Source organism: Ursus arctos, unplaced genomic scaffold (assembly GCF_023065955.2).
Source record: "Ursus arctos isolate Adak ecotype North America unplaced genomic scaffold, UrsArc2.0 scaffold_7, whole genome shotgun sequence".
Lineage (NCBI taxonomy): Eukaryota > Metazoa > Chordata > Mammalia > Carnivora > Ursidae > Ursus > Ursus arctos.
The window spans coordinates 32,705,985-32,727,782 of NW_026623089.1; the positions used below are offsets into that span (position 1 = coordinate 32,705,985).

The 21,798-nt window shown below is 45.7% G+C and overlaps 1 protein-coding gene across 6 annotated transcripts in view; it reads left to right on the forward strand.

The window, feature by feature from the left end:
- MYOF (myoferlin) overlaps positions 1-21,798 on the forward strand; it is a 158,832-nt gene that overhangs the window by 53,154 nt on the left and 83,880 nt on the right. For all 6 annotated transcript variants that reach the window (XM_057308896.1, XM_026481667.4, XM_057308897.1 and 3 more), the window contains exons 5-12: positions 2,158-2,245; positions 15,355-15,521; positions 16,156-16,284; positions 18,890-18,952; positions 19,037-19,087; positions 20,279-20,309; positions 20,786-20,901; positions 21,563-21,689. In XM_057308896.1, coding sequence (XP_057164879.1) covers positions 2,158-2,245; positions 15,355-15,521; positions 16,156-16,284; positions 18,890-18,952; positions 19,037-19,087; positions 20,279-20,309; positions 20,786-20,901; positions 21,563-21,689 — 772 coding nt within the window. The remainder of the gene's footprint in view (positions 1-2,157; positions 2,246-15,354; positions 15,522-16,155; positions 16,285-18,889; positions 18,953-19,036; positions 19,088-20,278; positions 20,310-20,785; positions 20,902-21,562; positions 21,690-21,798) is intronic.

Here is a 21,798-nt window from a genome sequence, read left to right on the forward strand (position 1 = left end):
ATGACACTACAGATAAAGGACTGGTATCCAAGATCTACAAAGAACTTCTCAAACTCAATATACTAGAAACAAATAAATCAAAAAATGGGCAGAAGATATGAACAGAAATTTTTCCAATGAAGACATACAAATGGCTAACAGACACATGAAAAAATGTTCAAAATCATTAGCCATCAGGGAAATTCAAATCAAAACCACACTAAGATACCACCTTACACCAGTTAGAATGGCAAAAATAGGCAAGGCAAGAAACAACAATTGTTGGAGAGGATGTGGAGAAAGGGGATCCCTCCTACATTGTTGGTGGGAATGCAAGTTGGTACAGCCACTCTGGAAAACAGTGTGGAGGTCCCTTAAAAAGTTAAAAATTGAGCTACCCTATGATCCAGCCATTGCACTACTGGGTGTTTACCCCAAAGATACAGACGTAGTGAAGAGAAGGGCCATATGCACCCCAATGTTCATAGCAGCAATGTCCACAATAGCTAAATTGTGGAATGAGCCGAGATGCCCTTCAACAGATGACTGGATTAAGAAGTTGTGGTCCATATATACAATGGAATATTACTCAGCTATCAGAAAGAACGAGTTCTCAACATTTGCTGCAACATGGACGGCACTGGAGGAGATAATGCTAAGTGAAATAAGTCAAGCAGAGAAAGACAACTATCATATGATTTCTCTCATCTATGGAACATAAGAACTAGGATGATCAGTAGGGGAAGAAAGGGATAAAGAAAGGGGGGGTAATCAGAAGGGGGAATGAAACATGAGAGACTATGGACTATGAGAAACAAACTGAGGGCTTCAGAGGGGAGGGGGGTGGGGGAATGGGATAGGCCGGTGATGGGTAGTAAGGAGGGCACATATTGCATGGTGCACTGGGTGTTATACACAACTAATGAATCATCGAGCCTTACATCGAAAACCGGGGATGTACTGTATGGTAACTAACATAATATAATAAAAAATCATTATTAAAAAAAAGTTGTGGTCCACATATACAATGGAATATTACTCAGCTATCAGAAAGAACGAGTTCTCAACATTTGCTGCAACATGGATGGCACTGGAGGAGATAATGCTAAGTGAAATAAGTCAAGCAGAGAAAGACAATTATCATATGATTTCTCTCATCTATGGAACATAGGAACTAGGATGATCGGTAGGGGAAGAAAGGGATAAAGAAAGGGGGGGGTAATCAGAAGGGGAAATGAAACATGAGAGACTATGGACTATGAGAAACAAACTGAGGGCCTCAGAGGGGAGGGGGGTGGGGGATTGGGATAGACCGGTGATGGGTAGTAAGGAGGGCACGTATTGCATGGTGCACTGGGTGTTATACGCAACTAATGAATCATCGAGCTTTACATCGGAAACCGGGGATGTACTGTATGGTGACTAACATAATATAATAAAAAATCATTAAAAATAAAAAATAAAAAAAATAAAGTAACGCCCCATGTGAAAAATTTATCTCCAGTTTTTAAAATGGGAATAACTTTATTTCCCATAAGTAACTAGTATGTTTCTTCCTTTCTGAAAATGAAAGTTATGTAACCTTTTCTGTTCTCCTTCTTGCCTTGGTTCCTAGCCATCTTGGAGTTGCATTTTACGGAAGATGCAATTACCTTGAACTTCATGATTTGCATATTTGTTTTCTCTTTAACCAGACTTGATTCCCTTTTTTATCCTGTTTTATGAATCACATTGTTATATAATTTTTGTTAGTGGCTCAAGTTATTTTTAGAGAAGAGAAAAATGAAAATAAATTTCAGCAATGAATAAAGAAGTCAGTGTGCAAACAAGTAACTCAACCATGTAAAATGACTGGAGGCCATCTCAAGTCTAGGATGGAGGCTAATTACAAGTTCATGCTTGCTTGTCACAACTTTGCTCCAGTTTGTGAGGTTGCCCTTAGCAATGGTACACTTGGCAACCTATAATAGGTTACTCCTTTCCCGGGCTTTCCCACCCGCCTGGTTCACAAGAGGGTGGATAGACACAATGGAGTGTGTGTGATCCTTCTCCCCACCTCTTCTCACTTTCCCATCCTCCTACTCACCCTTTCCAGAACTCTTTACTCCTGCTGATTTGGTCTGCATTGAGTCTATTACCCTGCACTGATTCCGTCTGCAATGAATTATTTCTACCTAGGCCACCATCGACTTGGTGATTGGCTATGATCCACCTTCCGCTCCACATCCGAATGACCCCAGTGGGACCAGTGTGTCAGTCACAGAAGGTAAGCTGACCCTTTGGAAGGCCCAGCCTGCGCTGGGGGTAATCTATTCAAGACACGCAAGGAGTCTCCAAGAAAGCCTCCTTTGTCATTATACTGTCTGTAGCGCCCTGCCCACCTGGACAGGGCCCCGCGAGGCAGGTGGAGCTGCCCCACACTGGGACATTATAGTTGTTTGTGAGATGCCCTTCAGGGGAGAGGAGGCGGGTGAGACAGCCCCTTACTGACCAGCTCCCAGTGGGCCTGTCCAACAGACAGGCTCCGGTGGAGGATCCCAAGCAAGCTTTGCTTCGGGTTTGTAGCTTCTACCCATGGTTGGAATGTTCCTCGTTGTTAAGCTACAGGAGTGGCCTCTCCTCTCTTCATGTGTCTCTTCACTTCCTAAATGTGTGACCGCAGGCTGTCCTCTCAGTTGCCAGTCTCATGGCTGGTGCCCTTCAATTGGATCCCCTTTCTTTCCTTCAGCCTTGACTCCGTCCCCGCCCCTGAACAGCCCCTTTGTCCTTTAATGAGTTGCTTCCCTTAGCATGACTCACCTCCTGCTCCCTGTTCTCTGACAGGGATTATCGGTCATTCAGGGCATCCGGTGCTGCTCTGGATGGGATTGGGGCTGCTGGCTCTGGGGAGGGCTCTCGGCCTCAGGTGGAGGGAAGTCTACTAGACAATTAGGCCTTTCTCACAGCCAAGTTTGACCTCCTCTGAGCAGTTTTCCAAGGTGATGTGATGCTAAAAGTGTCTGTCCTTTCTCTTCTCTGAGATGCCTCACCAAATACCCATATTTCCCTAGCCCTGGCATGTGTCCCAGGAACGAAGGGCTCCCGTGTCCTGCCACACGTACCTGCTGTCTTGTTCCTGCCAGCCTTGGCTCCTCAGGGCCTGTCTTTACATTTCTCTTGGTTCTGAACTCAGCTCTCTGGCAGCCCAAGTGGTTTACTTGGCACCTGCTGCGCCACCTCCCTTCCTGCCTAATCCCAACCAACCACTGTCCCCGCTCACCCACAGCCCGCGGGTGGCCCATTATTGAGGTTCTGGCTCACTTCTTGACCAAGTACTTGTAAGGGTTTAACGTGGGTCATCTGGTCCCCTCTCCCTTGGGGACAGTCGGAACTGACTTAGGCCCAGCACACCAGCAGCACCTCTGCACGCACCCCTGCCCAGCAGCGCCGTGGGCATGCTGCGTGGTGCTCAGACACTCTCAACCCTACAGGAGCCCTGCAATGGCCCAAGGATAGCCATGGTCCTTTTGCTGCCATGGCAGTAATGACAAATAAAACCCAGAGGAACAGTCCAGTCCAGAATAGCACACCATCAGGGGCTGAACTGACTGGTCCTACCCATTTCTTTCTCACCCCTTCCTCAAAGCATACTGTCACCAGGATTTATATCAGCCTGGGAAGGACAGGTACTTTCTGGCCTGCAAAAGTCAGCCCCCACTGACCAGATACCTGGAATTGCCTCTGAATTGGGAGGATCTGGGTACCTTTTCTCACATTGACATTTTTTCTAGCCAGATTCTATTTATTCGGTTTCTAGAGCTACTGTAATTAAGCCCCATCAACCGGCCAGCTTCAACAATAGAAATTGATTCCCTCACAGTTCTGAAGGCTAGAAATCAAGATGTTGACTGGGTTGGTTTCTTCTGGGGACCCTGAGGGAAAGTTTGTTCTAGGCCTCTGTCCTCGCTTCTGCTGGTTGCCGGCAGTCCTTGGTGTTCCTAGGCTTGTAGATTCACCACTCCAGTCTCTGCCTCTGTCTTCACAGGATGTGGTCCCTGGGTGTGTCCAAATTTCTTATCTCTTGTAAGGACCCTAGTCGTTGGATTAGCCCCCCTTAATCCAGTGTGAGCTCATCTCAGCTTGCTTACATCCTCAAAGACCCTATTGCCAAATAAGGTCACATTCTGAGGTTATAGCGGGGCGTGGCTTCTGGCAGGACGCTATTATCCTGGTGTCCTGGTAGAGAAAAGGCAGATTCGTTGTGTTCGTTCCATTTCAAGAGCCATAACGTTAAATGAGCCCTTTTGTGTTACTGCTTCAGCCAGGCCTTTAGGGAAAAAATAATACTGTGGATCATTCAAGTGAAAGAAGTAAACTTAGAGTTAACGGTAGGCTAGTGCCACACCATTTCTTAGTATTTATGAGCTAAAGGTAGTGGTTGCTGGGTTTCTCATCCTATCACTAGATGCTGCAGTGCTGGGTGATAAATGCTTTAGGGTACAGCTCCTGCCCTCCAGGCACGTTCAGTCCAGGTTTAGAGAAAACGCTTTTTTTTTATCCTGAAAGTGTAGCATCATAAGAACAAGGGCTTTGGGGCCAGACTGGCCTAGGTTGGATTCTGTGTCTGTTGTTAATTTGCTATGTAAACTTGGGTAAGTCACTTAGCTTCTCTGAATCTCTACTTTCTTTACCATAAGGTGGGGATAATAGCAGCACTTAGATCAGAAAGTTGTTGCAAGGATTAAATGAGATAAGGCATAGAAAGCTCAGTGCCTACTGCACAGTAAGTGCTACCTTAATGGCAGCTATTGTTGTTATTACTATTATTATTACTGTTTTTATAAAAACAATTCCAGGTGACGTGTAATCATGAGCTCAGTGGGTGGCGCACTCTGTTTGAACATTCAGATTGTTTCCTCTAAATATCAGAGCTATTGGAAAAGAATGATCTGGCTTGGCCCAAGGTCACGTTGGGATGACTTAATGCTTATTTTTAAATATCTTTAAAAAAAGGAAAAAGAAAAAGGTTGTGTCCTAGTGGACCAAGAGACTTTGAGAATAAGCAGCTTATCAAGCTATTGAGAGTGTAGGGGAAGGTCCCATCTCCTGAGATGGACCAGGGTCAGGCCAGGCTCAGAAACCATGCGATTTCCCTGGAGCAAAGGGAAAAATGGGGAAAAGGGGAAAAAATGTCCTTAGAAATGAGAAGAGCACCAACTCTGAACTTGTAAACCCAGTGGGGAGAAAACCCTTGCCATCCAGGCTCACTTTGCTTGAGGCTCCTGCTCCTAGCCTCCTGGATTGTCTGGGCAGCACTAATGCTCCAGCAGTGTTTGTGGACTGGAAGTTCACCCGTTCTCTTAGGAAGCTCACTCCCAGCAGGCTCTACGATGGCAGTTGGCCAAGGTCTTTCCCAGAAGTTCTCTAGACTCCCTGATACTGCTGGATGGAGATAGGAAATAAACCAGGACCTGGGCTCCTTTTATTTGTATTTGAAACAAAGAGTTTTAACAGGTGCTGGCCAGGAAATGGGCTGTGTCTGCAGGGCAATTTCATTTTTAAGTGTGAGATGACAAAATGAAATTTCATGATTTAAAAAATGAACAGGGTTCTTTGATCTGGAAGTGCTATCTTTGCTCTATGACTATTCACCAAAGCTGGGTCAGGGGTGACATTCTGAATATAGGCTTTGTAATCCAGCTTCTTCAGCATTTAAAACAAATCTTTCAGTATCCTGGGTTATTTGGATGTTTCCAGGGCAAACCTTCTTTGTCTTAATAAGACAGTTCAGTTCAACTAAGCAAAGCTATCTTTGGGGACTCACTACAATTCCATGCTAGGGAAGACGGTAGAGAAAAACAAAAAACAAAACAAAACAAAACCCAACAACTTACAGTCTTGGGGGGAAGATAAGACCAAACAAATATGAGGCAGAGAAATAACAGCAAGACAGCCACACCTCCTGCTATCACGTACTTTAATGACATAAACAGCACATCTGGCCCAGAATTTCTTTTTTTCCCTTCCTTTCAATCAACTCTTTAAAAAAACTTTACCATTCTATGGCAAAGTAGTGAGTCTGCTTCCTCTAATTTATACAGATCTTTACAAATTTAAAAAAAAATTGAACTTGTTGATCTTTTTGAGTACAAAAGCAACACCTGCTTGTAAAAATGTAAACATTACAGAAATATAAGACACAGAAAGTGCAAACCTTCCGCAGTCCCATCCTCCGGAGAGAACCACTGTTCATGATTACTAATACTGATTTTTAAAGATTACCATCCACACAGGGAGTCCTGCACATCAGGAATTTGAAATACTAATGAGAGAACACAAAAGTGAAGATTTTCAGGGAAATTCACCCCTGGGAATTGAAGAAACTAATTTGACTATAGATCCCAGGAATTGGATACCTGAGGGGCTTGTGTGTGTCTGTGTATTTGAGGACTTTTTCTTTTAGAGCAGTTTTAGGTTTAGCACAATATCGAGAGGAAGATAACAGGGATTTCAGATACACACCCTGCCCCCGCACATACATAGTCTTCCCCATCATCAGTGTCACTCTTCAGAATGGTACAGTTTTTACAAAGAATGAACCTGTGTTGACCCATCATAGTCACCCAAAGTCCTAGTTTCCCTTAGAATTCATTCTTGGTGGTGTATATTTTAGGGTTTGGACAAGTGTATAATGACATATATCCACGATTTTAATATCATAGAGAGTATTTTCACTGCCCTGAAATCCTCTATGCTTTCCATATTCATCCCCCCACCAATCCTTTGGTGACTCCTGATCTCTTTATTGTCTCCATAGTTTTGTCTTTTCCAGAGTGCCCTGGAGTTGGAATCCTACAGTATGCAGTCTTTTCAGATTGGCTTTGAGTTAGTAATATGCATTTAAGATTTTCCCATGTCTTGGGGCGCCTGGGTGGCGCAGTCGTTAAGCGTCTGCCTTCAGCTCAGGGCGTGATCCCGGCATTATGGGATCGAGCCCCACATCAGGCTCCTCTGCTATGAGCCTGCTTCTTCCTCTCCCACTCCCCCTGCCTGTGTTCCCTCTCTCGCTGGCTGTCTCTGTCAACTAAATAAATAAAATCTTTAAAAAAAAAAAAAAAGATTTTCCCATGTCTTTTCATGGTTTGATAGCTCACTTTTTAAGCACTGAATAATATTCCATGTCTGGATGGACCACAGTTTATTTATCCATTCACCTCCTGAAGGACATCTTGGTTGCTTTCAAATTTGGCAGTTATGACTAAAGCTCCTATAAATATCCATGCGTAGATTTTGTGTGGAGACACGGTTTCAACCTCTTTGGGTAAATACTAAGGAGCATGATGGCTGGATTGCATGGGAAGAGTATGTTTAGTTTTGTAAGAAGCTGCCAAACAGTCTTACAGAGTGGCTGTACCCTTTTGCATTCCTGCCAGCAATGTATGAGACTTCCTGTTGCTCCACATCCTCGCCAGCATTTGGTGTTGTCAGTCTTCAGATTTTGGTCATCCTAATAGGTGTATAGTGGTGTCTCATTGTTTTAATTTGTATTTCCCTGATGACGTAGGATTTTGGAGCATCTTTTCATATTCTTATCTGCCATCTGTGTATCTGTATCTTTGGGGAGCTGTCTGTTAAGGTCTTTGGCCTACTTTTTAATCAAGTGTTTTTTTTTTTTTCTTGTTGAGTTTTAAGAGTTCTTTGTATATTTTGTATATATGAAGGATAACAGTCCTTTATCGGTTGTGTCTTTTACAAATATTTTCTCCTAGTCTTTGGCTTGTCTTCTCATTACCTTGACATTGTCTTTTGCAGAGCAGAAGCTCTTAATTTTAGTCCAGCTTATCAATTATTTCTTTCGAGGATTGTGTCTTTGGTGTTGTAGCTGAGGGGTTTGTTTTTAAGGAATGCTTTCCTAGAGCTCTTATGTCAAGATGACAAAGATTACAGACCCTGGGCATTGGTGGTTTGACTGCACATGTGTGGTGTCAAAAGTACCTCTTTCATTGACCCATCTCCAAGACTGTTCCCATGACAGAAGGGTGAGATGACCCAGATGACAAGTTTGACTTTCTGAAAACCTGTTACCTTGCCAACTTGATTCACCAGATGTCAGTTAGCTTGAATGGAGTCTACATTACTGCAGCCGGAATGAACTATTTTTAAAACCTCACATCTATTTTTGAAGAACCATCTGTTAAATCTGTGCATTGTTCAACAACAGAAATGCAAAAACTCATTCACAGTTAGACATTGCCACTTCAAATTTATTTCATTCTACGAACACTAAAGTCACTGTGTTTAAAATTAAATTCAATCCAGTTTATAATGATGTACTATAAGTTGGCTAATTGAATTTAAATAAAAAATTCAATCCAGTTGAGAAAACATTTATTGACACCTGGGGCATCAGAGGTGAGAAAGGCGTTTTTTGCCACCAAGGGGCTTGTATTTCAGTAGAAAGGTAAGATATAAACATGAATAAGTATAGGTCAGAGCTGAATATAATAAATTCCTCAACAGAGGACTAAGCAAATTATTACATGGGACACAATTTTTTTTAGGGAAAGCACTTTTTCAGGTATTTTCAATTGTGTATCGTTAGTGCCTAGCTCTAAGTCATTATTGCTGCATAAATGCTTGGTTGGTTGGTTGAATTAAGTGAATGATGCATGAGGAATGGATATGGTTTAAATATTTCTTTTCAAGAAGGGCATTTTGGGGAACACTAGTGAATAGATGAAAGTGACTGATTCATTCAGAGGTGTAGTAAAAGGGAAGCGTGTTCCCAAGGGCTGGGAATGCCAGACTGAGACATTTGTTCTTGGACAGACCATGGGGATCCATGGAACGTGTTGAAGAAGGAACTGACTTGGTCAGAATTGAACTGGAAAATTCTTAGTGTGCTAGACAATGGTTGGAGGCACTCTTTCCGGGACTGGGCCTCTATTTGACATTGTCCAGCAAATTGATTCTATTAGGCCTATATTTTTCCAAGTTTGGTTTTTTTCAGTAAACCAAAGTGATAATAATAAACAAGTGGTTGTTAAATTTTAGACGCGGTAAAAATCATCAAGGGAGATCTTTAAATGTGCAGATTTCCATCACCTACCTCCAGAGGGTACGACTTAGCTAGACTGAAGGGGGCCCCCCACGATCTCCATGGTTAATAGGAACTTCCAGGAGATTCTGATGAGAGCAGAATTTGGAGTTCACTTTAAGAAGCCCTGGAGTTGTGCATTTTACCTGGTTAACATTATCTTGCCCAGACTCAACTGGAGCTCTTTGGGCAACGTTTCCTAGATTGGATTGCAGTTCAATTGATCCAAGGCAGATGCTGCCAAGATTTCCCTGCAAGCTTGTGTTTGTATTAGTGTTTGGTTAGAGTTCTTCCATGATACCTTTGCTCTGATCTATGTGTAGAACCATTCCAGAACATTTTTAGTGCACATATAGTGGTACTTACCCAAGAATCAAGGTGGAGGGTAATGAATTACTTATGGTTGAATGCAGACATGAATTTATGTAACTTCTCACATGTTGGAACCCAGAAAAGTTATTATTCAATGTTACAGCTCAATCAGCATGTTCTCTCTAAAATGTTTTCATGCTTAGAAACTTCCTCTCTCCCATTCTGCTTTGCACTTTTTAACTTACACTGATGACATGACACCAGCCCTTTGTTCTGATTGAGCAGTGACTCTTGGCCCAAGGTAATTAAATTCTGCCTTAACCACTTAAAAGAACTTTGTCATAAGAAGCAAAATTAATATCACAGGCAGAAATTGGCTTTGTAAGGACTCTAGAAAAACAGAGTTGCTGTGACCAGGAAAAAAAAAAGGCATAAAATATTCCAGAAGGAACTCTCCATGAAGGAATGGTGGAAGATTAGATGGTATGCTGGCCCAGTTAGAGCCTAGGTGGAGAGATGAGAGGCCTGGAACGGTGTTGGGCTGCTGGCTGGGGGTGGGGGTCTGTATTACAGGCCAGGAGGAAGCCCAGTGGTGACTGGGCAAGTGTCTGTCTTCTTCAGCCATTCCTAGGAGTTGCCTTCATGGGGAAGCTCTCACAGGATGAGAGTGAGAGTGGGGAGGGCTGGCTTGCAGATCTGGTGACATGTGAGTGACTGAGAGCTTATTCTCTAGTGCTAGAGTAGGATAGCATGGGAGCCTGAGGAGGGAGGTTCATCCCACTGGGGAAGGGCACAGTTGGTCCAGAGGCAGACTTGACTGTATCCTCAGATCTCCTAGGAGCTGCCAGCTCTTCAGTACTGGGTGGGCAAACCGCCAGCCATTGCTGTCACCAGCGATGACACACAGGGGCAGTTTGCAGGAATAGACGCCAACAGTGCATCTTGGGAAACAGGAAGACTTATTTTGTTCAGTTGCTGGAGAGCCATTCCTAAGTGTTAATTGAAGCATCACTTACAACCAAGTGTGGGTCACACAGAGGGTTACTGACCTTCAGAAAGGTCAGTGCTGGCTGCAGTCAGAAGCTTGGTAGGGTTTGACTGAGTGACGTGGTAATTGTTGGAGAGGCAGGATAGCATTCATATAAAGGAATTGTGAAGAGCTTGTCATGGCCCAAGTGGCAGTTAAGAGGAGCAGAAAAATAGAGCAGTAACTATAGGCGGGTGCTCTGGAGTCAAGTTGTATTTGTTTTGGTTTGTTTCATTTTGGTGGTTTTTTGCTTTTAGTGGGCTCTATTTCAGCACATCTGGGGATGATCCAGCTGAGAAGGGAAAACTGATGAGCAGATACAGAGGCAGAAATTGCAGAAGCAAAATCCGTGAGTAGGGAGAGGAGATGAGATCTGTGCACATATGGAAGGATGGACCTCAGGTCAGGAGCACAGACAGGTCAGTGATTGTAGCAGGGGGGGAAGGCAGACAACAGGTGCAGGTAGGAATCTTGAACTTGGAGGATGAAGATATTCTCTTCTGATTGCCTGTTTTCTCAATGAAATAAGTTCATTAGCTGGCAATGAGAAGGGTAGAGAAGGTATTGGAAGCACTCGACGTGCAAAATAGGTGGAATCTCAGAAAGGTGAAGTGATTCGACTCTGTTGGTAAAAAGTGGCCAGGAGCCAGGAACACTTTAAATAGATGCCTTGGAAATATGGTAGGATGGCCAGGGAGTCCTGCGAGTCCACCTAAGCTGTGTGATCATGATATTCAAGTGAGACTAGTCAGGAAGGTGCGTGTTCGGCCAAGTTCAGCTCCTGGATGAAGGGGTGGAGGGAGTGGAGGTTGAATGAGCCGGGTGAGTACCGTAAGCCAGAGAAAGGAAGGAGCTGAGGCGCGAAGAAGACATTGGCGGTGTTAGAGCACAGGCTGTAGCACAGGTCAGGAGAAAACAATGTGAAGGCAGTGGTGGGGAGAGGGGACGGGAAGGTGGTGTGGTCGATAGACTGGGGGGCCTGTGTGGCTGCAGACCGTGGACTGGAGTAATAGATGGAACACTCTGGAAAGATATAAAAGATGACCTCTGTAGGGAGTTGAATAGTGTCCCCTCCAGATTCCTACACAGAACCTCAGAAGGTGACTTTATTTGGAAATGGATCTTTGCAGATGTAATTAGCTAAGATGAAGTCATACTGGATTAGGGCAGGCTCTAAATCCAGTGGCTCGTATCCCTATAAAAAGAGATGAGGATACACAGGGGAGTAGGCCATGTGATAACAGAGGCAGAGATGGGAAGGATGCATCCACAAGTTAAGAAATGCCAGGAGCTCATAAGAGGCAAGGAAAGATTTTTTCTCTCAAATTAATGTCACAAAATATCACAGGCAGGAAATAACACTCTAGGAGTCTAGAAAACAGGGTTGCTGTGACACCTCCCCCCCCAAAACATAAAATATTCCAGAAAGGGGGTATCTGAGTGACTCAGCCAGTGAAGCATCTGACTCTTGATTTCAGCTCAGATCTTTATCTCACGGTCATGAGTTCAAGCCCCACATTGGGCTCCACGCTGGGTGTGGAGCCTACTTAAAAAAAAAAAATCTAGAAAGGACTCTCCGTCAAGGAATGGAAGAGGATTAGATGAGGTGGTGGCCCTAAGGGGGCATGGCCCTGCCAACATCCTCCTTGAGGGTTTGTACCTGTCAGAATATAAATTTCTATTGTTGTGAGCCACCCAGTTCGTGGTTCTTTGTTACAGCCAGCAAATACAAGGAAGCAAATACAACCAGCAACTTGCGATGTAGTCAGTGGGTTCCACCATAACGTTGCCCTCTGTGGTCATGGAGTCATCCTTGTAGATCCGTCCGGCTGTGGTTCAGATCCGCGCCTGGGTCTCAGCAACCAGCCCGCCCGTACAACCACCCACATCGGGTAATGAAACAGCTTGCAGAGAAGGGGTGCTTGGCAGGGCCGAAAGGGCCCCCTCATCCTTTGTGGAACACTTAGGGTGGCGTGGTTGAATGCTGTACAGCTTCCTGCCACATAAAGGGGCGATTTCCTGCTCAAATATCCTGCTGCTGCTGCTGCAGTAGCCATGACTCAGGCCGGTTTCCTCTGACCCATCCCTCATTCTCAAGTCTGAATAGCAGAAGGTATTTCCTAGAAGAAACTGGCTCTTGGTTGCCTGCCGTCTTTCTGAAGCATCCGTTCAGAGTTTCATGAGGACTTACGGAGTCCGGCACCATAAAGGGGTACAGTCTACCCCTCCTTCTCCTGCTTGCTGCCCTCCATAACCACCAACCCCAACTGGAACAGTCCGCAGCTGGGAGGAAAGCCCTGCTTTGGCCCCCAGTGAGCAAAGGGAGTTTGTCTTCATTGTCGGACGTGCCCTACAGGCATCCAGCCCAGCCACTGCCCAGTGCAGAACAGGTTTGCAGCAGGGGACCCTGACCTTCTGTGTTGCTCTGGGGCCGGAGCTCCAGCGTCCAGGTGCTCTTTCCCAAGAGCTGTGCCGCAGCTTTGCACACGGCTGAAGAACTCAAGAACGCGGGGCCTTGTCCACTAGTTCATTCTGCATTCACCAAAACCCTGGGTAGGATCCTGTGTGGTGCTGTCCAGAGCCAGTGTGTTTCATCTGGGGCTTGAGGGAGTTGAGGAGCTCACCTGATGAAGAACGGGAGAAGGGACATTCTAAGACCCAGGCGCCCCGGGATGGGTGGCAGGCAAGCCTTGTTTCTGAAGCCTCTTCAAGGATGGGATAGACGAGACCCAGATTATCTTGCAGAGGGCAAAGGTAGCCCTTCCTACCTTTGGCCTCTCTGGGGTTTCCTGGTGTCCTGACAAAGGTGCTGAGGAACCAGGCGGACAGCAGCTTCTTCCCCACAGCCTGGTTTTAGACCCAGTCTGGAGCCAGTGAGCTAGGATGAAGACCTGGGCCTCACTTCAGCTCAGCTCCCAATAACTAACAGGTCACCTCAGCTTTCTGGCCCTCAGTGGTCTTGTCTGGACGCTGTGGTGAGGGGCACATCAGACCAGGGGATCTCAGTGCCCCTTCTAGCCTAACACTCTGTGGGTCTGTGTCTCCAAAGTGTAGATGTAGAGGGCATCAGGTCAGAGGAGTAGAAGCTGAGGAACAGTGTGGGAAGACACACTTGGGGACATGGAAGGAGCCCATGAAGAACCTGAGAAGGTTTAGTCAGAGTGCTAGGAAGAGAGCTGCAGGCCTCAAAGAAGTGCGTGTGGGTCCTGGTGCCCAGGGCCATGTTCAGTGGAGTGGGAAGACTCAGAAAAGGGCCCTGAGCTTAGCGAGAGGTCATGGTTGACCCTTACAGACAGAAGTGGCTGGATAGGCTGAGCGTGAGTGAGAGGTGGTGAAGGGAGGGTTCACCTTGGACGGAACTCCAAAGCAGTATATGGTGGGGGGTGGGGGGCTTTTACTTCCTTGTGGTTGCCCCTTCCTCACTCTGTGTCCCCCTCCCTCATGCTGCCCAGACTGCTGCAGCCCCCACCCCTACCTCATGCCTGCTCTCTGGTAAGTGTTCTAGTGTTCTGTGCTCCCACCAAAACTGATTCTTAACAGAAGTTAAAAAGAAAGAAAGAAAGAAAGAAAGAAAGAAAGAAAGAAAGAAAGAAAGAAAGAAAGAAAAAAGATTAATTTATTGGGTATTACTTTGTGCTAGGCACCATGTTAATTTTATCTTTACAATACCCCTGTGGTAAATACTATTATTTCTCCCTTTTTACAAATGAGAAAACTGAAATAGAAATTAAGAAACTTACTCAGGCTCATGGCAGTCAAAAGTGGGATTTGAATCTAGGCCACATGACTCCAGAGCCCAAGCTTTAAGAGCTGTGCTACACGGTAATCTGACTGAATTAACTCATACTACAGTGTGAGTGACTGACTAATGTGTCCGCATGGAAATTCAATTTCTTACATGATTTTGCATCGTAAAGGAGGAGTTTCAGAATCTAAAGATAGGGAGTGCAAATGCTGTTATTTTTTAGACAAGGTAGTTGGTCTTCTAGGAGCTCTTAAATTATACTGCACAGATTACCAGACACTTCTTGTCTATTAAGAAAAGCTGAAGTTTGTCAGTGAGTTTGATAGAGTTTGTGAATAAAAGAAAGGGGAGACATAGTAGGCAGAATTGGAGTTGTTTGTTTGTTTTAAGGAGAGAAAGATCTGTGCCTATGAAGGCAGAGGGAAGGCCCCGTGGGGAAGGATCCACTGGAGGTACTCAAGAGGGCAGGGGGACATTTGAGGTGTTTCCAAAGAATCAAAAGGAAGTAGGCTCTCAGGTATTGGGAGAGGCTTCACTCTATCGATCAGGAAACACCTCCCCCCAAACCATTCCCCCCAAATATGAAGGGCAGCTAGGGGGACTAACAACTAGGAGACAGATGTGTGTGGAAGTGACAGACGAGGTGGGCAAAGGGAGAGCATCAGACCACCTTAGTCTACTTGGCAAGGAAACTGGGGATGCGATTCTCATCTGCCACGAGGGTGGAGAGGACATCTGGGAACCAGGAGGCTCAAACAGAAAGGAGGCAGTACAGAAACCTCAAGAGTAAATCTCTAGAGAAAAGACCAGCACTGGGGATGGTGGAGTCGAAGTCTCCTCTGCCAAGGTCCAGTTTCCCCCGGGATTTTCTCTCGTCTCCGTCCTGACCACAGAAAGGGCTCTTGACCTCAGGCTGGGTCCCCAGATCAGAATCGGGTGATTTCTGGTGGGGTCCGACTGAGCCCTCTCCTCTTGCTTTCCCCTTCGTCTCTGGTATTCTCGTGATCACTTTGAATACAGCCTGAATGAGCCCCCTGACGCACCACGAACACACGTTCCTAAAGAGTCACAGCACATCCCAAGTAAGGGTCACCAAGGAGCAGCTCCTTCACGGGCCACCTCAGGAACACTGAGAACTCTGCGTCCAGGAAACCTGAGTTCAGACATTCACAGGATGAGGGCCATCTCTGACAGGCTTCCTTGTTGGTGTTTTAGGAGACGAGGAGGAGGATGGAGGTGATGAAGACAGGTTGGATGGTACAGTCAGAGGCCCCGGGCCCAAGGGGTCAGGTGGGTTGGTGTCGGAGGTCCACCTTGCCCGGAGGCTGACGAAGGGAAAGAAGAGCCGGCGGATGCTGTCCAACAAGCCTCAGGACTTCCAGGTGGGAACAGCCTGCGGGCCCCACATTTTGGTTTTACCACCCTGTTGCCCGTCTTCTGGCAATTGCAGTGGAAGTCCAGTAGGAAGGACCTATTGCTATGAGCAGCAGCCCAACTAGCAAAATGGGACATCAGGGCGTAAACCCAAGAAGAAGAGCTGTCCCTGTCTCTTCTGCATGCAGGGGTAGATGGAGTCGAGCCGGATGAGGCTCTTCAGAGAAAGAAAACTATACCCCTCCCTCCCTTTGGTAGTAGGAGAGAATAGAAGCACAGTAGTGCCTCATCATAGTTCTGGGCTGTTCCTTGGCAGACAGCAGCAGAGTGAGTTAATACATCCCAGGCTCAGGCAGCAGGTGGGAGGCTGGGGTCAGAGCCGTGCCTCCTCTCCCCCTGCCCCCACGGCCCTTTCCCTGACCAGCTCTGGACTGTTTCAGCCCCACTGCTGCTCTCGGCTTCTCCAACTCAACCCCAGCTCCCACCTCGGGAATGAGCAGGGGGGCCACCCCCAGCCTGTGCGCACCTGCCCTGGCCTGGTTTCAGCGATCCGTACAGGCAGACGGGCTGACACGGCTCCTGAGGGTTCTCTCACCCAGCGCTGGGAAAGGATCAGTAACGACAGCCCTTCTGTGCTTGCAGATCCGTGTCCGAGTGATTGAGGGCCGCCAGTTAAGTGGCAACAACATCAGGCCCGTGGTCAAGGTCCATGTCTGCGGCCAGACACACCGAACAAGGATCAAGAGAGGGAACAACCCATTTTATGATGAGGTAAATGGGCGTAATACAGGTTTCTGCTCAGTGAGTCTTTCCTATTTATATGCACCTTCCTGCCTTCCACCCTCTTCTCCCCTGTCCCACGTGGGAGGGGAACTCACGTGCCAACATCTGGTAAAGACAAGGCAGAGTTCCAGCATTCGACATTCTAAGAACCGCTGGGTCTTGAAATCACATGGCCTGGTTCTCAGAGCTGCTGGCATCTTCCTGATGCTTTTACAACAACCCCCCACTGCGCCTGTCCTGATGGATCCTTGCACCCCTAAAGATGGAGCACGTGAAGTCATCTGCATCTGCCTTTGCTCTTTCTAATCAGCAGGATGTCTCTGAGGGATGACTCAGTAATTTCTATGACCGCTTTGCTACCTTAAAAAACACACACACACACACACACAGCTGGCACATCTTCACAATTAAGACCAGTTGATGCTGGACCCTCATGAAAGAAAAAAAAATTATCAAGTTTCAGTCACAGCTCTAAGGCAGATGTTACAGTTTTCACAGGGACAACTAATGGCTGACTTTTTAGAGGTGTCAAAACCTACCTACCTGGCTATAAAAATAATATACATAAAAGGAAAGCAATTAGGCACCAAAAGTGTCTTCTTTTCCCCCCGCTCTCATGCTGAGAATACAGTCCTTCTGCTGACCTCTTCTCTAACACTCCTCAAAAACGCTGAACACCTTCGTAGTCATCTCAGGTATCACAAAGCTCCACTATCAGGACTGTGAGGAGAAAAGAGGTTTGAGGAGGTTTCCAAGCCCAGCCTTGCTCTGCTGAGGATATGCATTTCTGGGATTCCTCAGGCATGAGTCCCATGCCCCGTTCTCTGAGCCCAGGCCTTCCCTGCCATGTTTCCTGTCACCATTCCTCTGAGTTCCCAGCCCCGGCTCCGCTTTTGTTCTTTTTCCTACTACTGTGCATAAAAGGAACTGGTTTCTTCTGTCTGGTGTTCCAGTTTCTCCCCCTGTGTTCAAGCTGTCCCTCCCTTCACAGAAGGCCCATCTTCTTCTCACTTGTCACTTCTTGTTGGATAAGCTGCAGACAACAGCACGCTGCTAAGTTGTGTCAAAGCAGACATGAGACGTGGGTGTGCGCTGGGGCGGGGGGGGGCACTTGAAGTGGACTTCGGGAAAGCCTGAGAGGGGTTCACTGTGGAGGAGAAGACTGGACTGCAGGGAGGACAAGCTGCTGGGCGATTTGACACCTAAGGTGTGATGCATTTATCATGCAGGATGAATATTTACTCAGCTACATTCTGACAAGCTCGGCAAGGATCTCCACCTTAGAATTTTCCCATCATAATGAATTTTTTTTGAGATTAGATCTCTAGACAAAAGGGACGAGTCAAATACCTGAGACTCTAAGCAGATCAATTCAGGAATCAATAAAGGAATTTACTAAAAAAATGAGTAGTTTACCTACATCTTCTTAACCAAGTGATTAAAGTTGTTACCATCAATAACGAGACAAACTGATGTGTGTGTCCTGATGTGATATACCAGAAGGACCAATATCACCCTTGTCATTTCATATCAAATAGCCAATTCGAATCTAATGGTGAGGAAATATTCACACAAATCCAGATTGTAAGATATTCTACAAGACAACTGATCCTGATAGGAAAAAAATAATAACAAAAATGGGCAGCAGCACAATTCTATATAAAAGGAAACTAAAGCTGGGGCCCTGGGTGGTGCAGTCTGCTAAGCGTCTGACTCTTGGTTTCAACTCAGGTCATGATCTCAGGGTCCATGAGATCAAACCTCATGGGTGAGGTCGGGCTCCACGCTCAGCGCAGAGTCTGCTTGGGATTCTTTCCCTCTTCCTCTTCCCCCATCCTCCCCTCCCGCCCTGCTCGCACTCTCTTTCTCCCTTTAAAATTAAAAAAACGGGGGCGCCTGGGTGGCACAGCGGTTAAGCATCTGACTTCAGCTCAGGGCGTGATCCCGGCGTTATGGGATCGAGCCCCACATCAGGCTCCTCCACTATGAGCCTGCTTCTTCCTCTCCCACTCCCCCTGCTTGTGTTCCCTCTCTCGCTGGCTGTCACTATCTCTGTCAAATAAATAAATAAAATCTTTTTAAAAAAATTAAATTAAAAAAAAGGAGGACACTAAAGAGACACAATAACCAAAAGTAGTATGATCTTTGAGTGGATCCTGGATGTTTTTTAAAAAGCTAAAAGAACTTTTTTCAGGCCAATTGTAGGTAATTCAACTCAACTTTCCAGGTCATGCAAGCCCCAAGCCCCCATTTTAGTGAAACTTGCAGCATGAAATAACCTTAGATCTTTATGTCAGTTAGCTAGCATATTTCTGGCCCCAAGAGCAATTCTATCTCATTACATAAACGCTATAGTTGTTACATAACCCTTCTTCCTTTTTCCAGCACGCAAAGGCGAGTTTGCCAAGAAGCTCACGCAGCTTAAGCTTCGGGGCCTTTTTGAGGGCCCTGCAAAGTGTTCTCATGCTCAAACCTACTTTTGGGTTATGTTTTATCATTTTTTAGGAGAGTTCCCAAATTGTAGCATTAGATCCCGCTAAACCTGAGTCCACCCCTGTTAACATTCGAACATCTCTCTCTTCTGTTTTGACAGTTATTTTTCTACAATGTTCACATTACCCCTTCTGAACTGATGGACGAGATCATCAGCATCCGGGTAAGGGGCTACGGGATAGAGAGGTCGTGCTCTCTAATTGCCAGATACAGCCAGTAAGCTTCTCATGGCTCTTCTTTCTTTCAGGTTTATAACTCCCATTCTTTGCGGGCAGATTGTCTCATGGGGGAATTTAAGGTAGGTGCCAACCGTCTGTTTCATTCACCTTAGATGGGCACTTTCATAATGAGGAGTCAGGTTCCTGGACAGGTATCAGGCTGTCCACTTTGAGGACATCTTGAAGTTACGTGTAAGGGATTCACACCATGGTCTTTGCTGAGGGCTGGAATGCCAGAAGGACGTGAATGCCCCAGGGCCAGAAACCAGTCGAGTGTTCTCTGGCCTGGGTGTAGTTAACTTCTAAAGTACAAGACTTACTGTGCCTTAAGGCAAATGCCTGGAAGCTGCCACATCAGGGCCCTCGAAGAGTTCTGGCTGTGGCTGGAAACCAAAGCAGTGCTGCAGAGGGGAGGAGTGCTTGACAGTGGCAAGAAGCCCATCCCCTAGCTTCACTTACCAGTGGCCCCAGAGTCCCATCTGCAAAGCCAATTACTGTAAATCTGGACTAGGAAAAGCAAGCCAAACCAGGAAAGAGAATCAGGGTGCTTTTCCCAGTAACTCGCATTGGAATCAAAGACAAATACTTGGTGGGTGCTTCCCTGCAATTCTGCGTGGATTGGGCTGCCTCTCAAAGGAAGGGGCTCCCAATCATTAGAAGTCCTAGAGAAAGATCTGGATCAGGCATATGTGTGTTCATACCCTGTCTGCCACCACTAGACACATACCAACTGATCCTTAGTTTCCTCTATAAAATGGAATCCTTATGAAGTCTAAGTGGGATAGAATATATAAAACATCTGGTACAATGCTTGGCACATGGAAGTGCCCAGTCGATGGTTATATTAATATTAACACTAGCATTAGCTTGAGGAGAAGGAAGAGGAATACTAGATAGGAAATTGGGCCAGGTGAATTCCCACGGGGTGACCAAAGTCCAAGCTTGCCTGGGACCAAGGGATTTGAGACTTTCTTTGCTTGGGGAAAAGTTCCAAGCAAACTGGGACACACTGGTCATCCTACTTTCTTGGTCCCTTCCAGCTCTAAGACTAGTTAGTTCATTCATTCGAAATGATTGATTGAGGGTCTTCTGTGTGTCATACGTCAGGCAGGGCATTGGGGATACAGAGATGATAAAATGGAAATGTTGTTCTCAAAGAAATTGAAGTCTTGTCAAGAGCCTTATATTTAAATATAATAATGATGATTTCTTTGAAGTGACAAAACTGACTTTAAAATCTGTTTGAGCTATCTTAAATTATCTTTTCCCAGATTGATGTTGGATTCATTTATGACGAACCTGGTAAGTAATGTTCTTTCTCCCCATGAACTTGAAGATTCTGGGAATCAAGAAAATCTGAGGGAATCAATAAAGGAATAAAAATATTTTTTTCTTGATTGAGGAGGGGAAAGGATACTTAGCAGGAACGAATAATAGTAGCTTAATGGGGATATCCTTTTTTAATCTAATGGTGATTATCCTAACATTCACGAGTAGGTAACTTCTCTGTTTTGTGATGATATTTTGATCTTATCAAAATCAAATTATAAAACTAATAGAGCTTAGAGAGCCTTGTTTGAGTGACATCAGGACAGGATTGGGGCTGGGGGCTGGTCAGTGCAAAGCATGGAACATTAATATAGAGATTCATCTGGCAAACTTGGTGTCATTAGGATACTTCAGAGGAAATGATTGTTTATCTTACAGCAGATGAAATCACAGAAGTGTCAGCTTAATCTTTAGAGTGTCCCTGTCCTTTTAATCCTTCTTTATTATAGGTCATGCTATCATGAGAAAATGGCTTCTTCTCAATGACCCCGAAGATGCCGGCTCGGGGGCTAAAGGTTACATGAAAGTCAGCATGTTCATCCTGGGGACCGGAGATGAGGCTCCGGTGAGCCCCTGTGTTCTCTGCCTTTTACATTTTTTCACTAACTAGGGGACCAAGAGTTAAGCAAGTGGGCATCAGTGGTTGTGAAAAGCAGCACAGCTTCCAATCAATGACCCCAACCTTCCAACTCCTCCTATTTTTTGGAAGCTGTTCTTTTCTTCATGATGGAGCTATTCTTCTCGCTCACTTGGTCTCCTTCCTGGTGTCCACGAGTGTGTTTTTCATTCAGTAAAGAGATGTGTGTTTTCAAGACTCCTTTGCATCGTTTTACCTACGGAGTATGGCTCACTTGCCGAATCAAGCATCCCTACCAAAAGGGACAGTTGTCCTTCTAGGAGGCTGGGCAGCAAACTGGGAGACAGGAAGTGCCCACGAGAAATCGGAAAAACTTTAGAAACTGTCTCTCTCTTTCTTTCCTATTTAGTGCTCATAAAATTACAAAAGGCCACGTTATTTTCTTGTGGCGTATTGATTGACAAAACTTCAGAGCTTTGATTTTGCAGACCAATTTCAAGGTTGAATTGGTGGCTGAACTCTTAAGCCCGAAGCACAGGAAATCCTAATGGAAACAATTCCAGTTGGTTTCATTTCATAAGCGACAGTTTGGCTTCTTATAAGTGTTGCTTTTTTCTGTGTCTCATTTGTAATCCCGTCTCCCCAATAGACTGAGAAGCGAGATCGTGATAATGACAGCGATGATGTGGAGAGTAATTTGTTACTCCCTGCCGGCATCGCCCTCCGGTGGGTGACCTTCTTGCTTAAAATCTACCGAGCAGAGGACATCCCTCAGAGTACGTATGGACTTCACCTGCCCCCGGATGGCCCGTTATCTGTGTGATCAACATGTGTTAGCATCTTACCCTGAACAACGATTGGTGCTACCTGTCCTGTTTTTCTTTT